Source organism: Hyla sarda, chromosome 4 (assembly GCF_029499605.1).
Source record: "Hyla sarda isolate aHylSar1 chromosome 4, aHylSar1.hap1, whole genome shotgun sequence".
Lineage (NCBI taxonomy): Eukaryota > Metazoa > Chordata > Amphibia > Anura > Hylidae > Hyla > Hyla sarda.
In genome coordinates this window covers 133997362-134024337 of record NC_079192.1, presented here as the reverse complement: position 1 = coordinate 134024337, position 26976 = coordinate 133997362, and the positions used below count along the sequence as shown (strand labels likewise).

At 42.1% G+C, this 26976-nt stretch overlaps 1 protein-coding gene across 3 annotated transcripts in view; it reads right to left on the bottom strand.

The window, feature by feature from the left end:
* Window positions 1-26976, bottom strand: part of USP8 (ubiquitin specific peptidase 8) — a 163051-nt gene that overhangs the window by 29571 nt on the left and 106504 nt on the right. For 2 of the 3 annotated variants that reach the window (XM_056572187.1, XM_056572188.1), the window contains 5 exons: window positions 15364-15546; window positions 12325-12469; window positions 10099-10184; window positions 4992-5100; window positions 916-967 (listed from right to left, as the gene is read on the bottom strand). In XM_056572187.1, the coding sequence (XP_056428162.1) occupies window positions 916-967; window positions 4992-5100; window positions 10099-10184; window positions 12325-12469; window positions 15364-15467 (496 nt within the window). In that variant the 5' untranslated portion in view covers window positions 15468-15546. Of the gene's footprint in view, window positions 1-915; window positions 968-4991; window positions 5101-10098; window positions 10185-12324; window positions 12470-15363; window positions 15547-18635; window positions 18807-26976 lie in introns of those variants that run through there. The other variant, XM_056572186.1, reaches the window with a different exon arrangement.

Here is a 26976-nt window from a genome sequence, read left to right as displayed (position 1 = left end):
AAATGCTTCTTTGCTGCATAGTGTTTTGGTTGGTATTTTTCTAATTTTCTATTTTACTATCCATACTATAAAATAATCCTAAATTCTAGTAGTTTTCATTCTGGCCACTAGGCCCAACATTAAATAGAGACTTCCTGTTGTGTACAGATCACTTTCCAGCAGTGTCCTCCTTATCATCCCGGACAGGAAGTTAGTGAAAGGTGACACTGGTAATTAGATAAAGACACCATTCACAATAGGTAAGCATAGAGGTCAGCCTCCCACTCTCCAGAGAGATCATCTTTGGACAGAGCAAATAGCATTCTAGTGAATAGAGTTTTGGCCAGTCTATTGTGTCTAAGGGGCTTGCTGTAAAGTATATCTCTAAATATGGTTAGCTCAGACAAGATGGCTGCCCTAATAATAATGTACTAAAATTTAATATAAAAAGATTAGGAAATAGAAACAGATTAGAAGATAAAAAAAAAAAAAAAGTATCTGCCCCTAATTAAATAGATTTATCTAGGTGATCTATTTACTTTAAATCAGTATTTTTATAGTTAAATCATATTTTTATTGGATAAAACAAACATAAAAATGCAACATTTTGTACAGGTAACAAGCAAAAATAACAGAATAAAGGTCAAATCACTAATCAGGAAGAGAAGCAGGACTATCTAAACTCTATATGACCCAAAAGAAAACCCCTGTACTAAATATATTATCCAAACGTATCAACAAAGAGCAAACAAGACAAGGACCTGGACAGACATACATCTAAAACAAGACGGGGGAGGGGGGTCCAGAGGGAAAATGACAGCACTACTTCTGATTTCACAACCCATCTCCAAAACTCTGGTTAATCCATAATGCCAACCAATCACGGAGAGGAACCATTACAAAGAAAATCTATAATGAAAGATCCCACAAGCCTACCATTGGAAGAGACTTCAGTCTTAGGAAACAGCTCTTTTTTATCACCATTTATCTGAGGGAAAAAAGATAGAATCATGATAAGCTCTTCTGCTAAGTCCTTGTCATTTATTTACTTATTACAAATGCATCCTTTAACTGATCCATAGGTTTTCGATGGGGCCTTCATTATTCCTACAGCACAACTGTCATGATGTTTGGGCCATATAACCTAACCAGTCTGTGAAATGTGCATGCTCAGCGAATTCCCTCTGAGGAACTGTGTGTCACAGTGATCCCAGTGCTGAGGGAAAGAAGACAGGCGTGGCGGCCCTGGTGCATAGCAAACCCCTGGCAACACCTATCTGACATCATGAACGTTGCACTTTAAAAGAGTGATACACAAATTCATTAAAAAAGAAAGGATGCAAAAATGTAAAGTGAACCTACCCAAGACTAAATTCAGACATAGCAGTCAAATTTGACCAGTGATTTGTCTGCAAATCCACAGCTAAAATTCTAAATAAACATCTGTCAGACAAAAACTGCTCACAGCAGCCAATAAGAACTCAGTTTTCATATCTTAAGGAGCCCTGGTAAAATAAAAGCTGAGCTGTGATTGGTTGCAGTGGGCAAATCACTCCGAGTTCTGTCAGGTCTGCCCATTATTAGATCAGCCAGGTCTGACTCCAGGCACTCTAGCCAATGAGCTGTTTGAAGAAGCTGTGGCTCTTGGTATTGGTGGTGCACAGTACTGCAGCTAGTGAATACAGTTTATTTCCCAAATGTATATATGTTTGATGTCCGCTGCAGCCAAAACAGATATACCTTGTTTAGGCCACCTAGTAAATGGGGCTACCTAGACAGTTTGAGAGATTAAAAAAAAAAAAAACAGTGATAGGGTTTTATTTTATTTATTTTTGTAATGAAAAAGTGGAACATTGTACCAGAGGTGTCTATATTTAAGGCTGGGTTGACACAGTAAAAAAAAAAAAATCCATAAAATCAGTCTGATTTTTAAATACTTTATTTGCAAATTATGGTGGAAAATAAGTATCTGGTCAATAAGAAAAGTTGATCTCAATACTTTATATACTCTTTGTTGGCAATGACAGAGGGCAAACGTTTTCTGTAAGTCTACAAAAGGTTTTCACACACTGTTGCTGGTATTTTGACCCATTCCTCCATGCAGATCTCCTCTAGAGCAGTGATGTTTTGGGGCTGTCGCTGGGTAACACAGACTTTCAACTCCCTCCAAAGGTTTTCTATGAGGTTGAGATCTGGAGACTGGCTAGGCCACTCCAGGACCTTGAAATGCTTCACTCCTTCATTGCCTAGGCAGTGTATTTGGGATCATTGTCATACTGAAAGACCCAGCCACATTTCATCTTTAATGCCCTTGCTGATGGAAGGAGGTTTTCACTCAAAATCTCACAACACACGGCCCCATTCATTCTTTCCTTTACACTGATCAGTCGTCCTGGTCCCTTGGCAGAAAAACAGCACCAAAGCATAATGCTTCCACCCCTGTGCTTCACAGTAGGTATGGTGTTCTTTAGATGCAACTCAGCATTCTTTCTCCTCCAAACACGACCAGTTGAGTTTTTACCGAAAAGTTCTACTTTGGTTTCATTTGACCATATGACATTCTCCCAAGCCTATTCTGGAACATCCAAATGCTCTCTAGCAAACTTCAGATGGGCCCGAACATGTACTGGCTTAAGCAGGGGGACACGTCTGGCACTGCATTTGAGTCCCTGGCTGCGTAGTGTGTTACTGATGGTAGCCTTTGTTACTTTGGTCCCAGTTCTCTGCAGGTCATTCAATAGGTCCCCCCGTGTGGTTCTGGGATCTTTGCTCACCGTTCTTGTGATTATTTTGACACCACAGGGTGAGATCTTGCGTGGAGCCCCAGATCAAGGAAGATTATCAGTGGTCTTGTAGGTCTTCCATTTTCTAATAATTGCTCCCACAGTCGATTTCTTCACACCAAGCTGCTTGCCTATTGCAGATTTAGTCTTCCCAGCCAGGTGCAGATTTACTATTTTGTTTCTGGTGTCCTTCGACAGCTCTTTGGTCTTGGCCATAGTGAAGTTTGGAGTGTGACTGAGGTTTTGGACAGGTGTATTTTATACTGATAACAAGTTCAAACATTAATACAGGTAATGTGTGGAGGACAGAGGAGGCGCTTAAAGAAGTTGCAGGTCTGTGAAAGCCAGAAATCTTGCTTGTTTGTAGGTGACCAAATACTTATTTTCCACCATAATTTGCAAATAAATTCTTTAAAAATCAGACAATGCGATTTTATGGATTTTTTTCTCATTATGCCTCTCATAGTTGAGGTATACCTATGATGAAAATTACAGGGCTCTCATCTTTTTAACCCCTTAAGGACTCAGCCCATTTTGGCCTTAAGGACTCAGACAATTAAATTTTTACGTTTTCATTTTTTCCTCCTCGCCTTCTAAAAATCATAACTCTTTTATATTTTCATCCACAGACTAGTATGAGGGCTTGTTTTTTGCGCGACCAGTTGTCCTTTGTAATGACATCACTCATTATATCATAAAATGTATGGCGCAATCAAAAAACACTATTTTTGTGGGGAAATTAAAACGAAAAACGCAATTTTGCTAATTTTGGAAGGTTTCGTTTTCACGCCGTACAATTTATGGTAAAAATGACATGTGTTCTTTATTCTGAGGGTCAATACGATTAAAATGATACCCATTATTATATACTTTTATATTATTGTTGCGCTTAAAAAAAAATCACAAACTTTGTAACCAAATTAGTACGTTTATAATCCCTTTATTTTGATGACCTCTAACTTTTTTATTTTTCCGTATAAGCGGCGGTATGGGGGCTCATTTTTTGCGCCATGATCTGTACTTTTTTTTGATACCACATTTGCATATAAAAAACTTTTAATACATTTTTTATATTTTTTTTCTAAATAAAATGTATTAAAAAAGTAGGAATTTTGGACTTTTTTTTTTCGTTCACGCCGTTCACCGTACGGGATCATTAACATTTTATTTTAATAGTTCGGACATTTACGCACGCGGCGATACCAAATATGTCTATAAAAAATGTTTTTTACGCTTTTTGGGGGTAAAATAAGAAAAAACGGACGTTTTACTTTTTTATTGGGGGAGGGGATTTTTCACACTTGAATAGTCCCCATAGGGGACTATTCATAGCAATACCATGATTGCTAATACTGATCTGTTCTATGTATAGGACATAGAACAGATCAGTGTCATCGGTCATCTCCTGCTCTGGTCTGCTCGATCACAGACCAGAGCAGGAGACGCCGGGAGCCGGACGGAGGAAGGAGAGGGGACCTCCGTCCGGCGTTATGAATGACCGGATCCCCGCAGCAGCGCTGCGGGCGATCCGATCGTTCATTTAAATCGCACACTGCCGCAGATGCCGGGATCTGTATTGATCCCGGCACCTGAGGGGTTAATGGCGGATGCCCGCGAGATCGCGGGCGTCGGCCATTGCCGGCGGGTCCCTGGCTGCGATCAGCAGCCGGGATCAGCCGCGCATGACACGGGCATCGCTCCGATGCCCGCGGTTATGCACAGGACGTAAATGTACGTCCTGGTGCGTTAAGTACCACCTCACCAGGACGTACATTTACGTCCTGCGTCCTTAAGGGGTTAAGTGTGAGAACTTGCACAATTGGTGGCTGACTAAATGCTTTTTTGCCCCACTGTATATGCGCCACGGAGGACACAAAGTGTGAACCCGGCCTTAAATATAGACCCCTCTAGTACAATGTTCCACATTTTCATTCATCAAAAATAAATAAAATAAAACCCTATCACTGTTTTTTTGTTTTTGTTTTTTTAAACTAGAGCATTTCTGGCCTCCATTTGTAGCCATGACTACGTGTGTCAATAGTTTGGCACAATTTGAGCAAGTTATCTTGAACATTCAGGTAACTAAATCTGCCTCAATGTGTGCTACATGCCAAATAAATATGTTGTCAGATTTCACAATATGTATTTTCTTTCCTTTTGCACGTTGTGAGCTGATGCATCTGTGTATAACCACAATAACTCCTATGGTTAGAAGTGTTTTCTCATTACATTATCAGTTTGTTCAGGAACTTCCTTGGGTAGAGTCTGTCCCTCTTTTCTCTTCTGTTCTTCCTTGTCTCTTTCTTCAAGCCTCTTTATAACTTCAGCTTCCTCATACCTAGTAATATAATATGTTTTAATGTATTATATATACACATTGTTGTATTTGACAGTCACATTATCAAAATTCCCAAACTATTTACTATTATACATCTAGTTTACTAGGGGAATCTGTTACCTCTATCATGCTCAGAGCTTAAATGGGCACTCATTAAAGGGGTACTCCGCCCCTAGACATCTTATCCCCTATCCAAAAGGATGGGGGATAAGATGTCAGATTGCCGCGGTCCCGCTGCTGGGGATCCCCGGGATCCCCGCTGCGGCACTGCGCTATCATTACAGCACAGAGCGAGTTCGCTCTGCACTTAATGACTGGCAATACAGGGGCCGGAGCATCGTTACGTCACGGCTCCGCCCCTCGTGACATTACAGCCCACCCCTTTCAATACAAGTCTATGGGAGGGGGCGTGGAAGTCGCCACGCCCCCTGCCATAGACTTGCATTAAGGGGACGGGCCGTGATGTCACGAGGGGCGGAGCCATCACGTCGCGCTGCTCCGGCCCCTGTATCGCCATCATTACGCACAGAGCGAACTCGCTCTGTGCTGTAATGATAGCGCGGTGCTGCAGCGGGGATCCCGGGGATCCCCAGCAGCGGGACCGCGGCGATCTGACATCTTATCCCCCATCCTTTTGGATAGGGGATAAGATGTCTAGGGGCGGAGTACCCCTTTAAAACTAATTTTTGCTATTGCGCTCCTTATGGTAAAAAAAAAAAAACTTTCTGATGTACTTTATTTAAAAAAAAAATTCTATGTTTTATTTGTGTTTAACCCCTTGGGGACGGAGGGTTTTCCAGTTTTTGTACTTTCGTTTTTTCCTCCTCATCTTTTAAAAATCATAATCCTAATCCTTCCAATTTTGCAGCTTATTTTTTGCGCCACCAATTCTACTTTGTAATGACATCAGTCATTTTACCCAAAAATCAACGGCAAAACGAAAAAAATAAAATCATTGTGCGACAAAATTGAAGAAAAAATGCCATTTTGTAACTTTTGGAGGCTTCCATTTCTACGCAGTAAATTTTTCAGTAAAAATGACACCTTATCGTTATTCTGTAGGTCCATATGATTAAAATGATACCCTACTTATATAGATTTGATTTTGTCGTACTTCTGGAAAAAAATCATAACTACAAGCAGGAAAATGTATACGTTTAAAATTGTCATCTTCTGATCCCTATAACTTTTTTATTTATTTAAGTATGGGGTGGTATGTGGGCTCATTTTTTGCACCGTGATCTGAAGTTTTTTGCTCCATTTATGTATTGATCGGACTTTTTATTCATTTTTTCATGATATAAAAAGTGACCAAAAATACGCTATTTTGGACTTTGCATTTTTTTGCGCGTACGCCATTGACCGTGCGGTTTAATTAACTATATATTTTGATAATTCGGACATTTCCGCACACGGCAATACCACATGTTTATTTTTATTTACACTTTTTTTTTTAATTGCGAAAAGGGGGGTGATTCAAACTTTTATTAGGGAAGGGGTTAAATGATCTTTATTCACTTTTTTTTGCAGTGTTATAGCGCCCATAGGGGGCTAGAACACTGCACACACTGATCTTTTACATTGATCACTGGTTTCTCATAGGAAACCAGTGATCAATGATTCTGCCGCTTGACTGTTCATGCCTGGATCTCAGGCATTGAGCAGTCATTCCGCGATTGGACAGCATGGAGGCAGGTAGGGACCCTCCGGCTGTCCTGTAAGCTGTTCGAGATGCCGCGATTTTGCTGCGGCGATCCCAAACAGCTCCCTGAGCTAACAGGCATTAGTTTACTTTCGCTTTAGACACGGCGTTCAACTTTGAACGCCGCATCTAAAGGGTTAATAGCACGCGGCACCGCGATCAGTGCCGCGCGCTATTAGCCACGGGTCCCAGCTGTTAGAGGCCGGGCCCGCCCCGCGTTATAGAAAGGGAGTGGGCTGAAGGAGTTAAAAAAGCTGCCACTAGGTGTCTCCCTGCTTTACCAGAGAACATTTTCCCTCATGTCTTGCACAGACTATGGACTCCTGCTGGCCTGGCAGAAGTCCAAAATCAGGAAATGCAGTCTGGAGTACGGAGGGGTGTGCGCAGCCTTAGCCAATCATAGCTCATCTCACACTAAACTGCTCTGGGCTGATTTTAGCAGAGTGAGGGAGGAAGTTCTCCCCTGTATGGCTTCAGATATCTCGCCTGCTGGGGAACACCCCTTCCCAGTCTGTGAATCTGACAAAACAGAAAATGAGACAGAGCAGAAAATACAAAGCAAACATCAAGCTAGAAAACTAAAAATAATAAAAATAAAGGCAAGGGGTGGTTTATCATGATGGGGGCAGTGAACTGGGAGAATTATAAAATTTAACAAGATCATGAGAGGTACTCTAAGTATCAAGGAGGTGTTGTAGAGCTTTAGCAAGCACACCTCTTACCTCCCCCATTCCACCTTGGCTGATTGATGTACAGGTCACAGTGCTGGAAGCTAAACCCTGTACAACAATAATGCAGGGCAAGGTGGGGTGGGGGAGAGAGGAGGCATGCATGCTGTGACTCAGTAACACATCATTTACACTTGAGCTCTGAGCATCATTATAAAAAAATAAAAAAAATATTCCTTTTAAATTTGGTGTAGAAATCCACTGTATGTTAACCCCTTAACGATGCAGCACGTAAATGTACATCTTGGTGCGGTGGTACTTTTACGTCCTGTACATGACCGCGAGCATTGGACCGATGCTCGTGTCATGCGCGGCAGGTCCCGGCTGCTATCAGCAGCCAGGGACCCTCCGGTAATGGCGCACATCAGCGATCGCGCTGATGTGTGCCATTAACCCCTCAGATGCCGTGATCAATACAGATCACGGCATCTGCGGCAGTGCGGTCACTAAAATGGATGATTGGATCGCCTGCATCGCTGCCGTGGGGATCCGATCATCCAGCATGGCGGCCGGAGTTACCCTCACCTGCCTCCGGCCATCTCCAGGGGACTTCTGTTCTGGTCTGAGATCGAGCAGACCAGAGCAGAAGATGGCCGATAACACTGATCAGTGCTATGCAATATGCATAGCACTGTACAGTATTAGCAATCAAGTGATTGCTATAGATAGTCCCCTATGATGACTATTAAAGTGTAAATATAAAAGTAAAAAAAAAGTTTAATATGAAAAATCCCCTCCCCCAATAAATATAAATTGTCCCCTTTTGCCCATTTTACCCCCAAAAAGTGTAAAAAGAACAACAAAAAATAAACATATTTGGTATCGCCACGTGCGTAAATATCCGAATTATTAAAATATAATGTTAATGATCCTGTATGGTGAACAGCGTGAACGTTACATAAAAATGTCAGGAAATTATAGGGATTTTAAACGTACTAATTTGGTTAAAAGGGTTGCGATTTTTTTTAAAGCGGTACAACAATAGAAAAGTATGTATGGTTATTTTAATTGTATTGACCCACAGAATAAAGAATACATGTAATTTTTACCGTAAAGTGTACAGCGTGAAAACGAAACCTTCCTAAATTTGCTAATTTGCGGTTTTCTTTTCAATTTCCCCACACAAATTGTATTTTTTTTGTTGCGCCGTTCATTTTATGGTAAAATGAGTGATGTCATTACACCGGTTGAAAAATGTAAGGCCAAAATGGGCTGAGTCCTTAAGGGGTTAAATTAAATAAAGGTAAAAGGGCAGCCTTTAACTCTCTTAACCCCTTAAGGACCAAGCCCATTTTCATCTTAAGGACCAGGACAATTTTATTTTTGCGTTATCGTTTTTTTCCTCCTCGCCTTCTAAAATTCATAACTCTTTTATATTTCCATCTACAGACCCATATAAGGGCTTGTTTTCTGTGTGACCAATTGTAATGAAACCTCTCATTTTAGCATACAATGTACGGCAAACTCAAAAAGATATTTTTTTAGGGAGGAAATTTAAATGAAAACCACAATTTTGCACATTTTGGAGGGTTTCGTTTTCACACTGTACACTTTACGGTAGGAATGACATGTGTTCTTTATTCTGTGGGTCAATACAATTAAAATGATACCCATGGCTAGATACTTTTATATTTTTGTACCGCTTAAAAAAAAAAAATCTAACTTTTTGTACAAAATCAGTAATCTAAAATTGCCCTATTTTGACCACCTATAACTTTTTCATTTTTCCGTATATAGGGCGCTATGAGGGCTCATTTTTTTGAGGGAGGAGTAGGGGGTGGGTGGGAGGGAAGAACAAGAGAACCAAGGGAACAAGCCGACATACAAGGTAAAGGAGAGAAAATCAGGACCACAAAGGGAGAGGTAGGAACACAGGGGTAGTAAAAGAAAAAGAGAGAGACAGGTTCTGCAATCCAGCACATACCTCTTCTCCAGCAGTCATCGCCCCTCCGCCCCGATCCATCCGCCAGCCGGACACACGGCCCTCACACTAGGCTAATGGGTCGGGAGAAAACTGACTCATGAAGAGGTGGGGTGTTCAGTGAAATTTGTCATTTTTATTGGGGGAGGGGATTTTTCACTTTTTAATTTTTCAACTTTTTTTATTTTATTTATTTTTTAAATTTTTTATGTCCCCATAGGGGACTATCTATAGCAATCATTTGATTGCTAATACTGTTCAGTGCTATGCATAGGGCATTGCACTGCTCGATCTCAGACCAGAGCAGGAGACTGACAGAGGCAGGTGAGGGGCAGGGCAGCGGGCGATCCAATCATCTATTTTAATGTGCGCACTGCCGCAGATGCCGTGATCTGTACTGATCACTGCAGCTGAGGAGTTAATGACGACATCCGCACGATCGCGATAGCAGCCGGAACCTGCCGTGTATGACATGAGCACCGCTCCGATGCTCGCGGTCATACACAGGACGTAAATGTATGACCTGGTACACTAAGTACCACCAAGCCAGGACGTACATTTACATCCATGGTCGTTAAGGGGGTTAAACAGAATGGGCAATGTATTAAATACACCCTTTTCATTCACAGATAAAACAGCCTACTTACCTGTTTTTAAGACTTTTTGAAAGTATTTCTGCTTCCTCAATGGATTTTAGGATGGTAGTCGGGCCAAGTAATGACTTGAAGTAGTCCTAGAATAAAACAAGTCTGTGAGCTCTGGAATACTGAACATATCCAGCACGTATATAAAAGGTTTACAACGATTTTGATCCTAATCCTTTTCTTTTTTTGGGGGGAGAGTAAAAAGGTATCTAGTCTTTTTGAAAAATTACCAATTGTGTGCTTTAGTCATTTGTCTAAATGGGATGCTACACTGAAAAAAAAAATTCACAAAGCACAAATGAACTCGTGTCATCAGTTGCGTTGAGTTTCACCTGAGCCGGACACCGGACTTATGTAATTTTACCTTAGAGATCTGTTTTAAAGGGGTTATCAGGAATAAACAACAGAGCTAGTTTCTTCCAAACAGCTCCACGTCTGCCCCCAGGTTAGGTGTGGTATTACAACGCTGCTCCATTCACTTTAATGAAACTGAGCTACAGAACCACACCCAATCTGGAGACAGACAGGTAGCGGTTCTTGAAAGAAATTTGTTCTGTTTTTCTATTCCTGGATAAGTGTGTCTTAAAGAGGAACCTAATTTCATGATGTCCAAGGAAATCTCTTTAAGTGAGTTACCAATTAAATGTTTCCAATAGGTCACTTAGACATGTAATATAACAGACAAAAAGGGATATAGACGTCCCCTCCAATAAGGTCTTGGTCTCCATTCCCACTCGACACCTGGGGGTGCATGCAGCTCATATAATAAAGCTATTGTCTAAAGACTACAGGTTACTTAATTCTTTTAAGTACAGTATGTATTTATCCACTGGTACAATAAACCAATTCAAAATTCTAACAACATATTAAAGGAACACTAAGGGGGGAAATTTATCACTGGTTTTACCCTGTTTTTTTTTTTTTTTTTTGGGTGGTAAATTGTCTAAAATTTTTGTGCATTGGGTGAAAAAGTTGCAAAGATTTTGCATAACTTATTTAGGAAAGCAACTTGAATGCAATGTGGCATGGTTAGCTTTTTGCAGCAGTCTGATTTATCAACTGATTTTATTAAATTGCTGCTAAATTTTTAAGCAAACACTCACATTTCTGCAAAACCTAACACCAACCTGGACATCTAAGCTACTTTGCTATTTATGAAGAATGTGCTCACAGATAAATGTGAAAAAACTACACAGGATATAATTCCAGGGAAACAAAGGTAAAAAGAACGTTATTTACACAGACAATGATAAATTCCCTCGATGTCAAAAAAATACAAACATCATAATATTTTTCACATTGTTTCCTTTTGCAGGATTTCTCTGTGCAGGCTCCTGGCTTGTCAATCAGGTGAGCTGGGAGCATGTCACAGAACCTTACTGCACAGAGCCCCGCTTGTCCCCACTGCACAGAGCCCCGCTTGTCCCCACTGCACAGAGCCCCGCTTGTCCCCACTGCACAGAGCCCCGCTTGTCCCCACTGCACAGAGCCCCGCTTGTCCCCACTGCACAGAGCCCCGCTTGTCCCCACTGCACAGAGCCCCGCTTGTCCCCACTGCACAGAGCCCCGCTTGTCCCCACTGCACAGAGCCCCGCTTGTCCCCACTGCACAGAGCCCCGCTTGTCCCCACTGCACAGAGCCCACACAGGCAATAGCTGTAGGGACAAATATTTACAAATTTTTCAACCAATGTATATTACAAATATACATATAATGGTATTCTATAGAAAGTTTTTGTTAGGCAAGAGCGCAGGGTTTTACAATATTTGTGCCCTACAAACAGGGCAAAGAGTTACAGTAATAAAAAAAAATGTTTTCACATGTCATGCAGATATATCAAAAGTTAGACTGTGAGATATAGCTGGGGGATGCATGCGGCTTTGCGCTTTACTCCCCAACTCGGCAGTCATCTGCAAAGTGGTGGACTGAGCGCTGAGCTAGGAAGTATATCTAGCAATCAGTGGAAGTCTCAGCATTGAGACCCAAACCAATCAAAACTTTTGACATGTCCCACGTTCGAAGATCTTGTGAAGTCCACGTACGATCAGAGTTGTTTTGGTGGAATGAGGGGGAAACTTCTACAATGTCATGAGAGATCAGGTTTAGTATACACGTAGCATTTTACAAAAACGTTCTCTCCATGTTCATGTATAAGAACTCTATGCTGCATAAAATGTGAACCTGTGATACTGTATATACCAATTGTAAGACACAAAATTAAAACCGTACCTGGTTTTGCTTGTAATCCGGCCTTTTTTTAACGATATCAAATACAAATAAAAATTTCATATAAAGGACGTAAGCTTTTTCTTCATCTCTGTCCAGTCTGCATTCCTCTGCTTTCTGAAAGATCTTGCAGGCAGTGGTGACGTAGCTTAATAACAAAAACAAAATAGGGTAAGAACAAGGTATCAAGACAACTGCATCTATAAAAAGAGAATAAAGAATGAAAAAGACAGCAATGCATTACATACTGTTCAGTAAACATCTACCTAATAACAGAAAGTCCTATCTCGCTAACCAAGATTAAATGTAACCAGTAAATGCTGCACAATGAACGCATAAAAAAAAAATTTCTTAAAATTAAAACCACATATAGTAGAATAAACTCTATACAGCACTTACGGTCGAAAGGACTCTCCACCCCTAAGAGACGTGTGACAGATCAAATGCTGTTTTCTGATTCCACTTATAAGACCCCATTTATAATCTTGTTTTTCCCCAGAATACATTGAGATACTGGCATTGTACGCCATTGTATACTATGGTTTACCCATGACAAGCAGATTGAATTTAATAGACCATATTAGACTACAATAATTCCATCAGAATACCTTTTTGCCGATAACCAGACATATACTGGAAGCATAAAAGAAAAATTAGATGTGAACCGAGCAGTAAAGAAGCACATGAAGTGCAACCTAGGAGAAGCTATTGTGTATGTCTTGTATATACCTATTTTAGTTCATGTGGCATGCATCTTCATTCCTATTTACTTTCACTAATATGACTTCCTAATGCTACTTACATTTCCCATAAAGCCTCTGCCCTTGCTTATATGTCAGTAGGAGATAGATTACACCTAAAACTTTTATCTTCTTACACTATACAGTATTATATGTGATACAGCTTTAGACTGTCTCCTTTTCTCCTTGTTACTTTAGGTCTTACACACAGGAGAGTAGTGTCTGCTTCCAGAAGAGACAGGCAGTGTGATCAGAAGAGATGTGTAACCCTATAACTCTGCAGCTTATCAGTGTATGGCAGTGTTTCCCAACCAGGATGCCTCCAGGTGTTGCAAAACTGCAACTCCCAGCATGCCCGGTCAGCCTTTGGCTGTCCAGGCATGCTAGGAGTTGTAGTTTTGCAACATCTGGATGCACTTTGGTTGGGAAACACTAGTGTAAGGACTCTCCTACTACTATAGATCACTGCTCTCTTATCCCATAGAGATGGCAGCAGCATTCTATAAATGGAGAGACAAAGACAGAGCTGGCAGAGGAAGGGACAGGTAGATTACAGTGTAATACTAAAGTTCACAGGAAGTCATCTGACACAGCACAGACTAATTCCTGTTACACATAAAGCCATATAACATTCAGGAGGGCTGAGTGTTGATCACATGACCCAGGTGCCGTAAAGAGATGTATGGATGCAGCCAAGCTGGAATGAAACAGGTGACACTGCAGGGATACTGGGTTAATTTGCTTTAAATAGGAAATAAAAAAAAAGAAACTGATGCCAGAAAGTTAAACAGATTTGTATATTACTTCTATTAAAAAAATCTTAATCCTTCCAGTACATATTAGCTGCTGAATACTACAATTATTTTTTTTTTGGAATACGGTGCTCTCTGCTGACATCTCTTTCCATTGTAGGAACTGTCCAGTAGGGATCGACCGATATCGATTTTTTAGGGCCGATACCGATACTCTGTGGAGGTTAGGGCTGATAGTCGATAACTTATACCCATATTCCGGTATAAGTTATTGGCTATTTATCCCCCCCCACCACCACCACCACCAGACAATGCTGCAGATCATTGATTTAAAGTGGGCGCTTTAAATCAATGAACTGCATCGGCTTTTGCGGTGCCAGAGACCACCGCCGCCACCCGCTTCTCTCCCCCTGCCTGTCCTGGGGTCCTCCTGAGTCCTATCACCGCCACTGCCCCCCCCCCCCCCACACAGCCACACCGCACCCCTTACTGCACCGCCTCAGCCAGAGACCGCCGCTGCCACTGCCCCATTGCCTCCCCCATTCCCGGTTTTATAATTACCTGTTCCCGGGGTCCATGCTACTTCTGGCTACGGCGGCGTCCTCCTGAGCTGTCACTGCGCGCACTGACAGTGATGTCGCGTTGAGGACATCACTCGTCATTGCGAAGCGCACAGCGTAACACAGCACGCAGCAGGAGCCAGAAGTAGCCCAGGCCCCGGGAACAGGTAATTATAAAACCGGGGATGGGGGAGGCAATGGGGCAGCGGCAGCAGCAGTCTCTGGCCAGGGCAGTGCGGTGGGGGGTGCGGGGGTGGGGCATTATCGATAACGTCCAAAATCGTGAATAGTCGGTCGATCCCTACTGTCCAGAACAGCATATATGTTTACTATGGGGATTTTCTCCTGCTCTGGACAGTTCTTTTACAAGGACAGAGATGTCAGCAGACAGCACTGTGGTTGTGATGTCAGCAGAGAACTCTGTGTTCCAAAAAGAAAAGAAAAATTTCCTCTTTTGTGTTCAGCAGCTAATAAGTACTGGAAGGATTAAGATTTTTTTTAATAGAAGTAATTTACAAATCTGTTTAACTTTCTGGCACCAGTTGATTAAAAAAAAAAAAAATTTTAAAGTACCGGAGTACCTCTTTAAGGGTAATAAAAGAAGATTTGAGAGAATTGAGCAAAACAGGGGCTAAAAAAGTAAATTGTACTATGCTTTATACTTTAATAAAGTCCACCCATAACCTGCAGGCTATGCTGGAGAACACATTTAGTTAGCTCCACTTCACAACACAAGGAGTTACGTGTCCACAATGACCATACTTCATTCAAGATTTATTGCAACACATTTCTTAAGACATTGTGCAATGGAAAACTAAGTACTCCTAATATTACTTGGAAAATGATCTAATACACAGCAAGATGCACTGGTTAAAAGCTGAAATATTGACTAAAAATGTAAGTGCTAAACATAATGTGTGATGTTACCCGATCCACTGGACACCGATCAGTATAGTCCTTTATATTATTTTATACTGACAAACAATATACCTTTTGGTGCTGCATGTATCCGCCTTAACTTCAGCTTTCTTATTAAGCTCCGAGAGGGAGGTGGAAAGATACAGCTCCTTGGGTTTAGCTGAGGCTGTCGGCATGATGCCCCCGGGGTTCCTTTCTCTTTTGTTCACATCAGTATCAGGTGGATCTGCTAGTCATCCTGGTATCAATGAGCTCCTTTGTACAAACAGGTAAATAGGTACAAACAAATTCATTATATTAAAAAAAAAAAAGTGACCTGGGCCAGGTAATTCTAACATAGTACGACCAATGAATTATATCATTCAGCAATTCTCTATTGGACTATTCAAGCCGGAACCCCTCTTAAATAATCAGCCCCTGGGCTCACCATACTGCTGAAAAATATTAAAACGCCATCCCAACTACAGACGGACGGACAAGCAAGCCGTACACTCACATGGACATACATATGGAGGTCTAGGCGGATGACATCTCCTCAAATATGCCATCCATGTTTGTTTATGAGACCCTCCTGAGTAACTAACCATACTATTGATATCATTTTAAATGTGCCCATATTTTCTCCTCATAATAGTGCAATCCAGAGTTTGATTACTTTTACAGTAAAGAACCCTTCCTTAAAGAAAAACGGTCATCTGTTCACCCACACTAAACCCAATACACTGTGTTATAATGTGGGTAAACAGGAGACCAATGGGTTAATGGGTTAAATATGTACCTGCACTCCGGAGAGTGCTGACTCAAATCAAAAGTATAACTCCCAGCATGTTGCACTACATAGCAGTATAGTATAAGTTATAGGTTTGGGAGAGCTGCAGAGCCATAGGGTGTCAGGGCATGATGGAAGTTGTAGTTAGATAGTAGCTAACTGCAACTCCCAGCATTCCTTAAAGGGGTATTCCAGGAAAAAACTTTTTATATATCTCAACTGGCTCCAGAAAGTTAAACAGATTTGTAAATTACTTCTATTAAAAAAATCTTAATCCTTTCAGTACTTATGAGCTTCTGAAGTTAAGGTTGTTCTTTTCTGTCTAATCCTCTCTGATGACACGTGTCTCGGGAAACGCCCAGTTTAGAAGAGGTTTGCTATGGGGATTTGCATCTAAACTGGGCGTTTCCCGAGACAGGTGTCATCAGAGAGGATTTAGACAGAAAAGAACAACCTTAACTTCAGAAGCTCATAAGTACTGAAAGGATTAAGATTTTTTAATAGAAGTAATTTACAAATCTGTTTAACTTTCTGGAGCCAGTTGATATATATAAAAAAAGTTTTTTCTTGGAATACCCCTTTAACATAGCCTATGGCTCTGCAGCTGACCTAAAACTACAACTCCTGGCATGCTGCATTAAAACCTATACTATACTATAACAAACTATACCTACAGTGCAACATGCTGGGAGTTGTAGTTTAGGTCAGCTGCAGAGTCACAGGCTGTCAGGGCATGCTGTGAGTTGTAGTTAGTAACATAGCCTACTGCTCTGCAGCTGACCCTAAACTAGTAAAAAAAATAAATTTAAGTGGATGGGGAAACTCTTTCGGTTTTTGAATAAGCACATTCTAAATTTTCCATTATCGGTGTACCAATAGAAACAACCCTGATAATGTGGGCATGCAAAAAAATAAAAATAAAAAATAAAAAAAACAACTAAAAAAAATAGATAAAAACAAGACACACATTGCACACTTTTTTCTTCTTCTGCACTAAACACACAGTATAACCAAACACGTAAACAGGAAGAAAAAATTAAGTATATGTTATATTGCTATTGAGTAACTCCTGATCGTAACAATTAAGGTATTAATAAAATTTTACAACATACCGAAATTTTGTTACTTGGAGACTACTAACAGAAAACACATAAGAAAAACTGTGGACAACACAGCTACAAATAAACCCTCTTTGTGTGAGGAGGACCCCCTAATGTGTATGGGGGTCTGCCAACCTTCCCTAGAGGTAGAAGTCAGGATTGAGACGGATCCGGCATATTGGGTCTCAACAAGCTAATCCTTTTATTCTTGGGGAGATAAACCATCCCCAGTGTAGTCTGGTAGTGGCTTACCCTCTCTATTCAGAACACATGCACAGCCGAGTCGAGTGTGCATATTATGAAGAACACCCACCTCTCTAATAAAGGTGGGGGTAAGTACATATGACGTACCCCAAACAAATTGGGGTAAACAGAACTTGATTTACACAAACAATGATAAATGCCCCCAGAGAGTACATACAAGATCAATGTTTCCCAACCAGGGTGCCTCCAGCTGTTGCAAAACTATAACTCCCAGCATGCTGGGAGTTGTAGTTTTGCAACAGCTGGAGGTATCCTTGTTGGGAAACACAGGACTAGATACATGTGTTGTGGGGAAGGGGTACCTGATCAATTTAGGTGAAGATATGGCTGGTACATATGTAACTGTAACCAATTTAATCTGGACACATCCCAGGGGACTACATTTCTTCTACAAGTTACTTTTTGGACTGTTTCTATTTTAACCCATGACAGTTCTTATTGAGTCTACAATAACTGATTAACCCCGTTTTATAAATGTGAATGGCACAATATTATTTATAAACCATTGCTCTCCAACCTAGGGCTCTACAGCTGTTGCAAAACTACAACTCCCATCATGCCCTCAGGGGAGTAATAGGGGACAGGGATACAGACAATGTAGTGACAATGGGCGCTTCTATGCTGGCATGACTTTTGGCACAGGCGCTACAGTGGGGTAAAGCTAAAGAGTGGCACAGAGTGTAGGGCAGGGGTCAGTCCAGGATGCAGGGCACAGTATAAGGCTTTCTGGGCACTGCCTGGCATTACCTGGGCAGCGCAGTAGGTCATATGTAGGACAGGACATGGGTACTATACACCATAGCCCAGTGTTTCCCTACCAGGGTGCCTTCAGCTGTTGCAAAACTACAACTCCCAGCATGTATGGACCGCCAAAGACATGCTGGGAGTTTTGCAACAGCTGGAGGCACCCTGGTGGGGAAACACAGCTGTAGTCATTTAGAAATAAGAACATTACTAGGGCTGATGCTATGCAACGCTGTCCTGACATGTATACAACATGTGACTAGTTCAGTGCATGCTGGGAGCTGTAGTGCACATTTGATCCACACAGATCACTTCCCTATCCCAAATATCAGGTGCCCGCTCCCCACATCAGGGAGCCCATTCCTACACGGGGCAGCTAGTGGTGACAGCACATGACAGCTTTCTAAGTCCCGGGTGGGCTGAGCCCCAGTCACCCCCGCAGGGCCACGTCCCAGTCGCCGTCTTACCGAGAACATTCGGTCCCCTGCTGCTGCTCCCTTCCAGGACTTCGCCCATGACTACAAGGACAGGACAGGACTGGAGCTGCTCCACAAGCCAAAATGGCCTCGGATTGTTTTCCTTGCGGTGTCAGTGAGCGGCCGGCGTGATGACGTCACCGGCGGCGGACACGCGCTCCCCGGGATACAGCGGCGGCGGCGGCGGTTTATTCTGCATCAGACCGTACCCGTCCAGCACACACCGGAATTTTTCACCTCACACCGGCCTCTGCTGTGTATATAGAGCAGTGGTCTCCAGCCTGCGGACCTCCAGATGTTGCAAAACTACAACTCCCAGCATGCCCGGACAGCCAACGGCTGTCCGGGCATGCTGGGAGTTGTAGTTTTGCAACACAACATCTGGAGGGCCGCAGGTTGGAGACCACTGATTATAACTGACACAAAATATACACACCAGCAAGACACTTTAGTGCGCATCCATAAATATGTGGCAAGAAAGACTATATCAAACCTACATAACTACATTTTTGCACTTTCGTTTTTCCTCATCTCCTTCGCAATCAGAACACTCAATGTTCCTCCTACAGAGCCATGTGAAGGCTTGTTTTTAGTGCCACCAATTTTACTTTGCAATGACATCAGTTGTTCAACACCACAAAATCTATGGCAAAACCCATAGATAATAAAGAAATTATTTGTGGGGCCAAATAAAAAAAAATTGTTTTGGTAAAAATGACACCTTATTAGGCTGGGTTCACGTCACGTTTTATGCAATACGGGACCGCTCTCTGCTCCCCGTATACGGAAAACTAAAAAAAGTTATAGATGTTAGAAAAGGACAATTTTAAGCATATTAAATTTCATACAAAAAGTTAAGAATTGTTTAAAAGAAGTAAAACAAGATAAAACCTATAGCACAGCAGGTTCACATCACGTTTTCTGCAATACGGGACCGTATACGGCTGGGGGAGGTAAAATCGGACGCTCCCGTATCCATGCCGTATGTTATGCATTTCAATGAGCCAACCGGAGTGAAACGCTGACTCCAGTCAGCTCATTTTTTCCCCCGTATGTGGTTTTCCCACCGGACCTAAAACCGTGGTCTACTACTTTTAATAGGAAGAGGTTAATACACTTTTATTAATCTTTTGATTGCATACATTGATCATTGCTATGCCATAGCATAGCATTGATCAGTGTTATCGGTGTTCTGCTGCTCCAGCCTGCATGGCTGGCTGGGAGCAGCAGAAGACCGATTGGATGGTGATGACGCAGGTAAGGGCCTCCCACTGTCCTCTCAGCTGATTGGGACATCACGGTTTCTGCCAAGCTGCCGGAACCCTTTTACTTTAACCCTACATCCTGGCCGCTGATAGCAGTCGGAACCCACAGGGTTTGAAGCGTGCTCAGTTCGTGTGTGCGCTTCAAACTGCTAACAGGACCAGGGCGTACATGTACACCCTTGGCCCTCAAGTACCGAGACCCAAGGGCATACCTGTACAGCCTTGGTCCCCAACAGGTTAATGGGAAAAGAGGAGTGATTTAATCTTTTAGTAACGAAGAGGTTAAATCACATTTATTAAAGAAAAACTGTCACGTGTTTTCTCCCACACTATCCACAGGTACTGATGGATAGTGCGCGAGACGCTGAATCCAACGAGCCCTACCTTGCCTGGATCCGCCCGGCCATTCTCCCGCAATCGTAGTTTTATTCTATGTGTACAGTATATGTTGCTGTAACTGGCACGGGCCGAGCTTCTGCAGGTTAACTGGCACTGACGTCAGCTCTGCTTATGAATATTCATCCCCCCTCCCTCCAGTTCTCCCTCTCTTCGCGCGCTCCTAACTGGAGGGAGGGGGGATGAATATTCATAAGCGGCGCTGACGTCAGTACCTGTGGATAGTGTGGGAGAAAACATGTGACAGTTTTCCTTTAACATTTTTTTTAAACCGTTTTTTAGTCTCCACAGGGGACTATTACATGCAATCTTCTGATTGCGTATACTGTTCAATGCTGCTCCATAGAACAGCATTGATCAATGTTTTTGGTGCTCCATCGCTCCAGCCTGCCATGGCCGACAGCCTCTTGACCTCACCTGGATTTGTTCTTTTTACATTTTAGATGTCACAATCAACTTTGATCGTGGCGTCTAAAGAGTTAAAGGGGTTATCCACCATAAGGTAATTTTAGTAAGTACCTGCCAGGCAGTAATGGACATGCTTAGGAAGGATCTGTGCTTGTTTTGGGGCTAAATGGCTATGTCATGAGATTACCATAACACTGTAGCTAGCTTTTTGTGAACTTGTATTTCCTGTTTGACTTATGTTTTTTTGACTACAAATCCCACAATGCCATTTTCCTCCCTCTCACACATCAGCCACCCCACCCATTGAAACAAAAGACCTGTGTTTTTCAATCAGGGTGCCTACAGCTGTTGCATTAGTCGCAGATTGATCTCTCTCCCACCAAGCAATCCCTCCGCCCATTGAAGCAGTCAGGCTCCCTGTCATCAGCTGACTAGTGAGTCAGGTCTCGGACGCATTGCAACCTGGGAAAAATCTGAGACAACAGTCATTTTGTATGCTGGTAAAATAAATCTTGGGGTGAAAATCACAGAAGAATTGTGAGAAAACCATCACACACAGGTACAGACACTATATTATGAACTACACTAACTTTACAACCCTTGTAGCATAGTCAAATAAAAAAAAAAAAATACTGGAATATATCCCTTTAATACCGGCATCACCCTGATTGGTGATGTTAGGCATTAGTCACGGGCCCTTGTGGGGAGCGCGCGCTCGTTAAAGAAGGGGTTAGGCGTTAAAAACATTTCTAAATCACAAGTTCTTAGGTGAAAGCAGAATAAGATACAAACCTTGCGCCCCCAAGGACCAGGTTTTATCAATCGAGCGCAGAGCACACAGATGAATGTGCTTTTATAGAACCACATTCATCTGTATGAGGAATCAAATGAATTCTCCTAAAAGTCCTCTAAGGGGACTAAAAGTGTAAAAAAAAAAATAAAGTTAAATAAAGATAAAAACCCACACATTAACCCCTTCCTTATTACAAGTTTAAATCACCCCCCTTTTCCCAAATTCCATATAAAAAATATATAAACATAATAAAAATAAACATATATGGTATCGCCATGTGCGTAAATGTCCAAACTATAAAAATATATCATAATTTAAACCGCAATGGCATACACGCAAAAAAATTCTAAATTCCAAAATAGCGTAATTTTGGTCACTTTTTATGCCATAAAAAAGGGGGGGAAAAAGCGATCATAAAGTCAGATCAAAACAAAAATTGTAGCGATTAAAGTTTCAGATCACGGAGCAAAAAATTAGCCCTCATACCACCCCATACGCGGAAAATGTTAAAAGTTATTGGGGTCAGAAGAGGACAATTTTAAATGTATTAATTTTTGTGCATGTAGTCATAATTTTTTCCAAAAGTACGACAAAATCAAACCTATATAAGTAGGGTATAATTTTAATCGTATGGACCTACAGAATAAAGAAAAGGTGTAATTTTTACAGAAAAATGTACTGTGTAGAAAGGGAAGCCCCCAAAAATTACACAATTGTGTCTTTTCTTCAATTTTGTCTCACAATGATTTTTTTTCCGGCTTCGCCGTAAATTTTTGAGTAAAATGACTGATGTCATTACAAAGTAGAATTGGTGGCGCAAAAAATAAGCCCTCATATGGATTTTTAGGTGCACAATTGAAAGGGTTAGTATTTTTAAAAGGTAAGGAGGAAAAAACGAAAGTGCAAAAACAGAAAAACACTTGCTCCTTAAGGGGTTAACGCACCAGGACGTACATTTACGTCCTGTACATGTCCGCGAGCACCAGAGTGGTGTACGCGTCATGCGCGGCAGGTCCCGGCTGCTATTAGCAGCCAGGGACCCGCCGGTAATGGCTCACATCAGCAATTACGCTGATGTGTGCCATTAACCCCTCAGATGCCGTGATCAATACAGATCGCGGCAGTGTGGGACTAAATATGGATGATAGGATCGCCCGCAGCGCTGCCGCAGGGATCCGATCATCCATAATGGCGGACAGAGGTCCTCTCACCTGCCTCTGGCCGTCTCCTGGAGTCTTCTGCTCTGGTCTGAGATCGAGCAGACCAGAGCAGAAGATCGTCGATAACAATGATCAGTGCTATGCCCTATGCATAGCACTGAACAGTATTAGCAATCAAGTGATTGCTATAAATAGTCCTCTATGGGGACTATTAAAGTGTATATATCTTGAAAAATCCTCTCCCCCCAATAAAAATGTAAATCGTCACTTTTTCGCATTTTACCCCCAGAAAATGTAAAAAAATAAATAAACATATTTTGTATCGCCGCATGCGTAAATGTCCGGACTATCAAAATATAATGTTATTGATTCCGTACGGTGAACGGCGTAAACATAAAAAAAAAAATCCAAAATTGCAGCTTTTTTTGTCACATAGTATTCCCAAATTAAAAAAAAAACAATAAAAAGTTTCATATATACAAATAGGGTAAATAAAAAAAGGACAGATAATGGCGCAAAAAATTAGCCCTCATACCGCCGTTTATACAAAAAAATGAAAAAGTTATAGGTCGTCAACATAGAGGGATTTTGAACGCACTAATTAGGTTAAAAAGTTTGAGATTTTTTTAAAGCGATATAATAATAGAAAAGTATGCAATCATGGGTATCATTTTAATTGTATTGACCCACAGAATAAAGAAAACATGTTTTTTTTGCCATAAATTGTACAGCGTTAAAACGAAACCTTCCATAATGGCTAAATTGCAGTTTTCTTTTCAATTTCCCCACACAAATAGTATTTTTTTTATTTCGCCATACATTTTAATGGTAAAGTGAGTGATGTCATTACAAAGGACAACTGGTCGAGCACAAAACATCCCCTCATACTAGTATGTGGATGAAAATATAAAAGAGTTAAGATTTTTAGAAGGCGAGGAGGAAAAAATGTAAATGCAAAAATAAAATTGGCCTGGTCCTTAACCTCTTCAGGACATAGGGCGTATGGATACGCCCTGCATCCGAAGTCCTTAAGGACCGAGGGCGTATCCATACGCCCGTGGGAATTCCGGTCCCCACCGCTAGCCGGTTGGGGACCGGAGCCGGATGCCTGCTGAAATCGTTCAGCAGGCATCCCGGCATATCGCCCAGGGGGGTCATTATGCCCCCCCATGTCGGCGATCGCCGCAGATCGCTGGACAATTCAGTCCAGCGATCTGCGGCGATTCCGGGTCAATCGGGTCTCCAGTGACCCGGTGACCCGGAATTACTGGCTGTTCGGGGCCGTCAGAGACGGCCCCGAACACCCATAGCCAGCAGGGGTGAGGTGGCACTGGTGCCACCTCACGATCGCCCTGATTCGTCGGCCGGATTACCGGACAACCAATCAGGGCGCCTGCTGCGGGTGTCACTCCCGCACCCGCTCCGCCCCTCTTCCGGAGGACGTGAGCGGGTGCGGGACGTGCACCCCTGGTGCTGGGGACCCCGATCCCCGGTGTTAATGTTGGGATCGGGGCCCCAGGAGCAGCGGCGGCGGCGACGACGAGGGACTGACCTCATGCGGCTGGATCGTTGGAGGTGAGTGACAGCCTCCTGCTGTTGCTTAGCAACAGCTCCCAGCATGCAAAAAGGGCATGCTAGGAGCTGTAGTTATGCAACAGCAGGAGGCAGACCACCACAACTCCCAGCATTCCCTTATGGGCATGCTGGGACTTATGGTTTTGCAACAGCTGGAGGCACATTTTTTCTATGGAAAAGTGTACCTTCAGCTGTTGTATAACTACAACTCCCAGCTTGCACAAACAGCTAAAGTGCATGCTGGGAGTTGTAGTGGTGCATCTGCTGGTTGCATAACTACAACTCCCAGCATGCCCGTTGGCTGTCGGTGACTGCTGAGAGTTGTAGTTTTGCAAAAGCTGAAGGCACACTGGTTGTGAAACTTAGAGTTTTTTTTTTTTTTACCTAACTCAGTGTTTCACGACCATTGTGCCTCCAGCTGTTGCAAACTCCAACTCTCAGCAGTCAATGTACACCATGCACCGTACATGCTGGGAGTTGTAGTTTTGCAACAGCTGGAGGCACACTGGTTGTGAAACACTGAGTTAGGTCACAAACTCAGTGATACATAACCAGTGTGCCTACAGTTGTTGCAAAACTACAACTCTCAGCAGTCACCGACAGCCAACAGGCATGCTGGGAGTTGTAGTTTTGCAACAGCTGGATGCCCCCCCAATGTGAATGTACAGGGTACACTCACATGGGCGGAAGTTTACAGTAAGTATCTGGCTGCAAGTTTGAGCTGCCGCAAATTTTCTGCTGCAGTTCAAACTGCCAGCGAGAAACTACTGTGAACCCCCGCCCGTGCGACTGTACCCTAAAACACTACACTAACACAAAATAAAATAATAAGTAAAAAACACTACATATACACATACCCCTACACAGCCCCCCTCCCCTGCCCTATAAAAATGAAAAACGTCTGGTACGCCACTGTTTCCAGAACGGAGCCTCCAGCTGTTGCAAAACAACAAATCCCAGTATTGTCGGACAGCCGTTGACTGTCCAGGCATGCTGGGAGTTTTGCAACAGCTGGAGGCACCCTGTTTGGGAATCACTGGCGTAGAATACCCCTATGTCCACCCCTATGCAAGTCCCTAATTTAGGCCTCAAATGCGCATGGCGCTCTCACTTTGGAGCCCTGTCGTATTTCAAGGCAACAGTTAAGGGTCACATATGGGGTATCGCTGTACTCGGGAGAAATTGTGTTACAAATTTTGGGGGATATTTTCTGCTTTTACCCTTTTTAAAAATGTTAAATTTTTGGGAAAACAAGCATTTTAGGTAAAAATTTTTTTTTTTTTTTACATATGCAAAAGTCGTGAAACACCTGTGGGGTATAAAGGTTCACTTAACCCCTTGTTTCGTTCCCCGAGGGGTCTAGTTTCCAAAATGGTATGCCATGTGTTTTTTTTTTTTTTTGCTGTCCTGGCACCATAGGGGCTTCCTAAATGCGGCATGCCCCCAGAGCAAAATTTGCTTTCAAAAAGCCAAATGTGACTCCTTCTCTTCCGAGACCTGTAGTGCGCCAGCAGAGCACTTTTCACCCCCATATGGGGTGTTTTCTGAATCGGGAGAAATTGGGCTTCAAATCTTTAGGGGTATTTACTGCTATTAGCCTTTTTAAAAATTAAAAATTTTGGGGAAAACAAACATTTTAGGTAAAAATTATAATTTTTTTTTTACATTTGCAAAAGTCGTGAAACACCTGTGGGGTATTAAGGTTCACTTTATCCCATGTTACATTCCCTGAGGGGTCTAGTTTCCAAAATGGTATGCCATGTGGTTTTTTTTTTTTGCTGTTCTGGCACAATAAGGGCTTCCTAAATGCAACATGCCCCCCAAAAAACATTTCAGAAAAACGTACTCTCCAAAATCCCCTTGTCGCTCCTTCCCTTCTGAGCCCTCTACTGCGCCCGCCGAACACTTTACATAGACATATGAGGTATGTGCTTACTCGAGAGAAATTGGGTTACAAATACAAGTAAAAATTTTGTCCTTTTACCCCTTGTAAAAATTCAAAAATTGGGTCTACAAGAACATGTGAGTGTAAAAAATGAAGATTGTGAATTTTCTCCTTCACTTTGCTGCTATTCGTGTGAAACACCTAAAGGGTTAAAACGCTGACTGAATGTCATTTTGAATACTTTGGGGTGTAGTTTTTATAATGGGGTCATTTATGGGGTATTTCTAATGTGAAGACCCTTCAAATCAACTTCAAACCTGAACTGGTCCCTGAAAAATACTGAGTTTGAAAATTTTGTGAAAAATCGGAAAATTGATGCTGACCGTTGAAGCCCTCTGGTGTCTTCCAAAAGTAAAAACACGTCAATTTTATGATGCAGACATAAAGTAGACATATTGTATATGTGAACCAAAAAAAATGTACTCGTAATATCCATTTTCCTTACAAGCAGAGAGCTTCAAAGTTAGAAAAATGCTAAATTTTCTAATTTTTCATCAAATTTACGGATTTTTCACCAAGAAAGGATGCAAGTATCGGCAAAAATTTACCACTATGTTAAAGTAGAATATCTCACGAAAAAACAATCTCGGAATCAGAATGATAACTAAAAGCATTCCAGAGTTATTAATGTTTAAAGTGACAGTGGTCAGATGTGCAAAAAACGCTCCGGTCCTTAAGGCCAAAATGGGCTCCGTCCTGAAGGGGTTAAAGGGCTACTCCACTGGAAAACATTTTTTTTTTTAAAATCAACTGGTGCCAGAAAGTTAAACAGATTTGTAAATTACTTCTA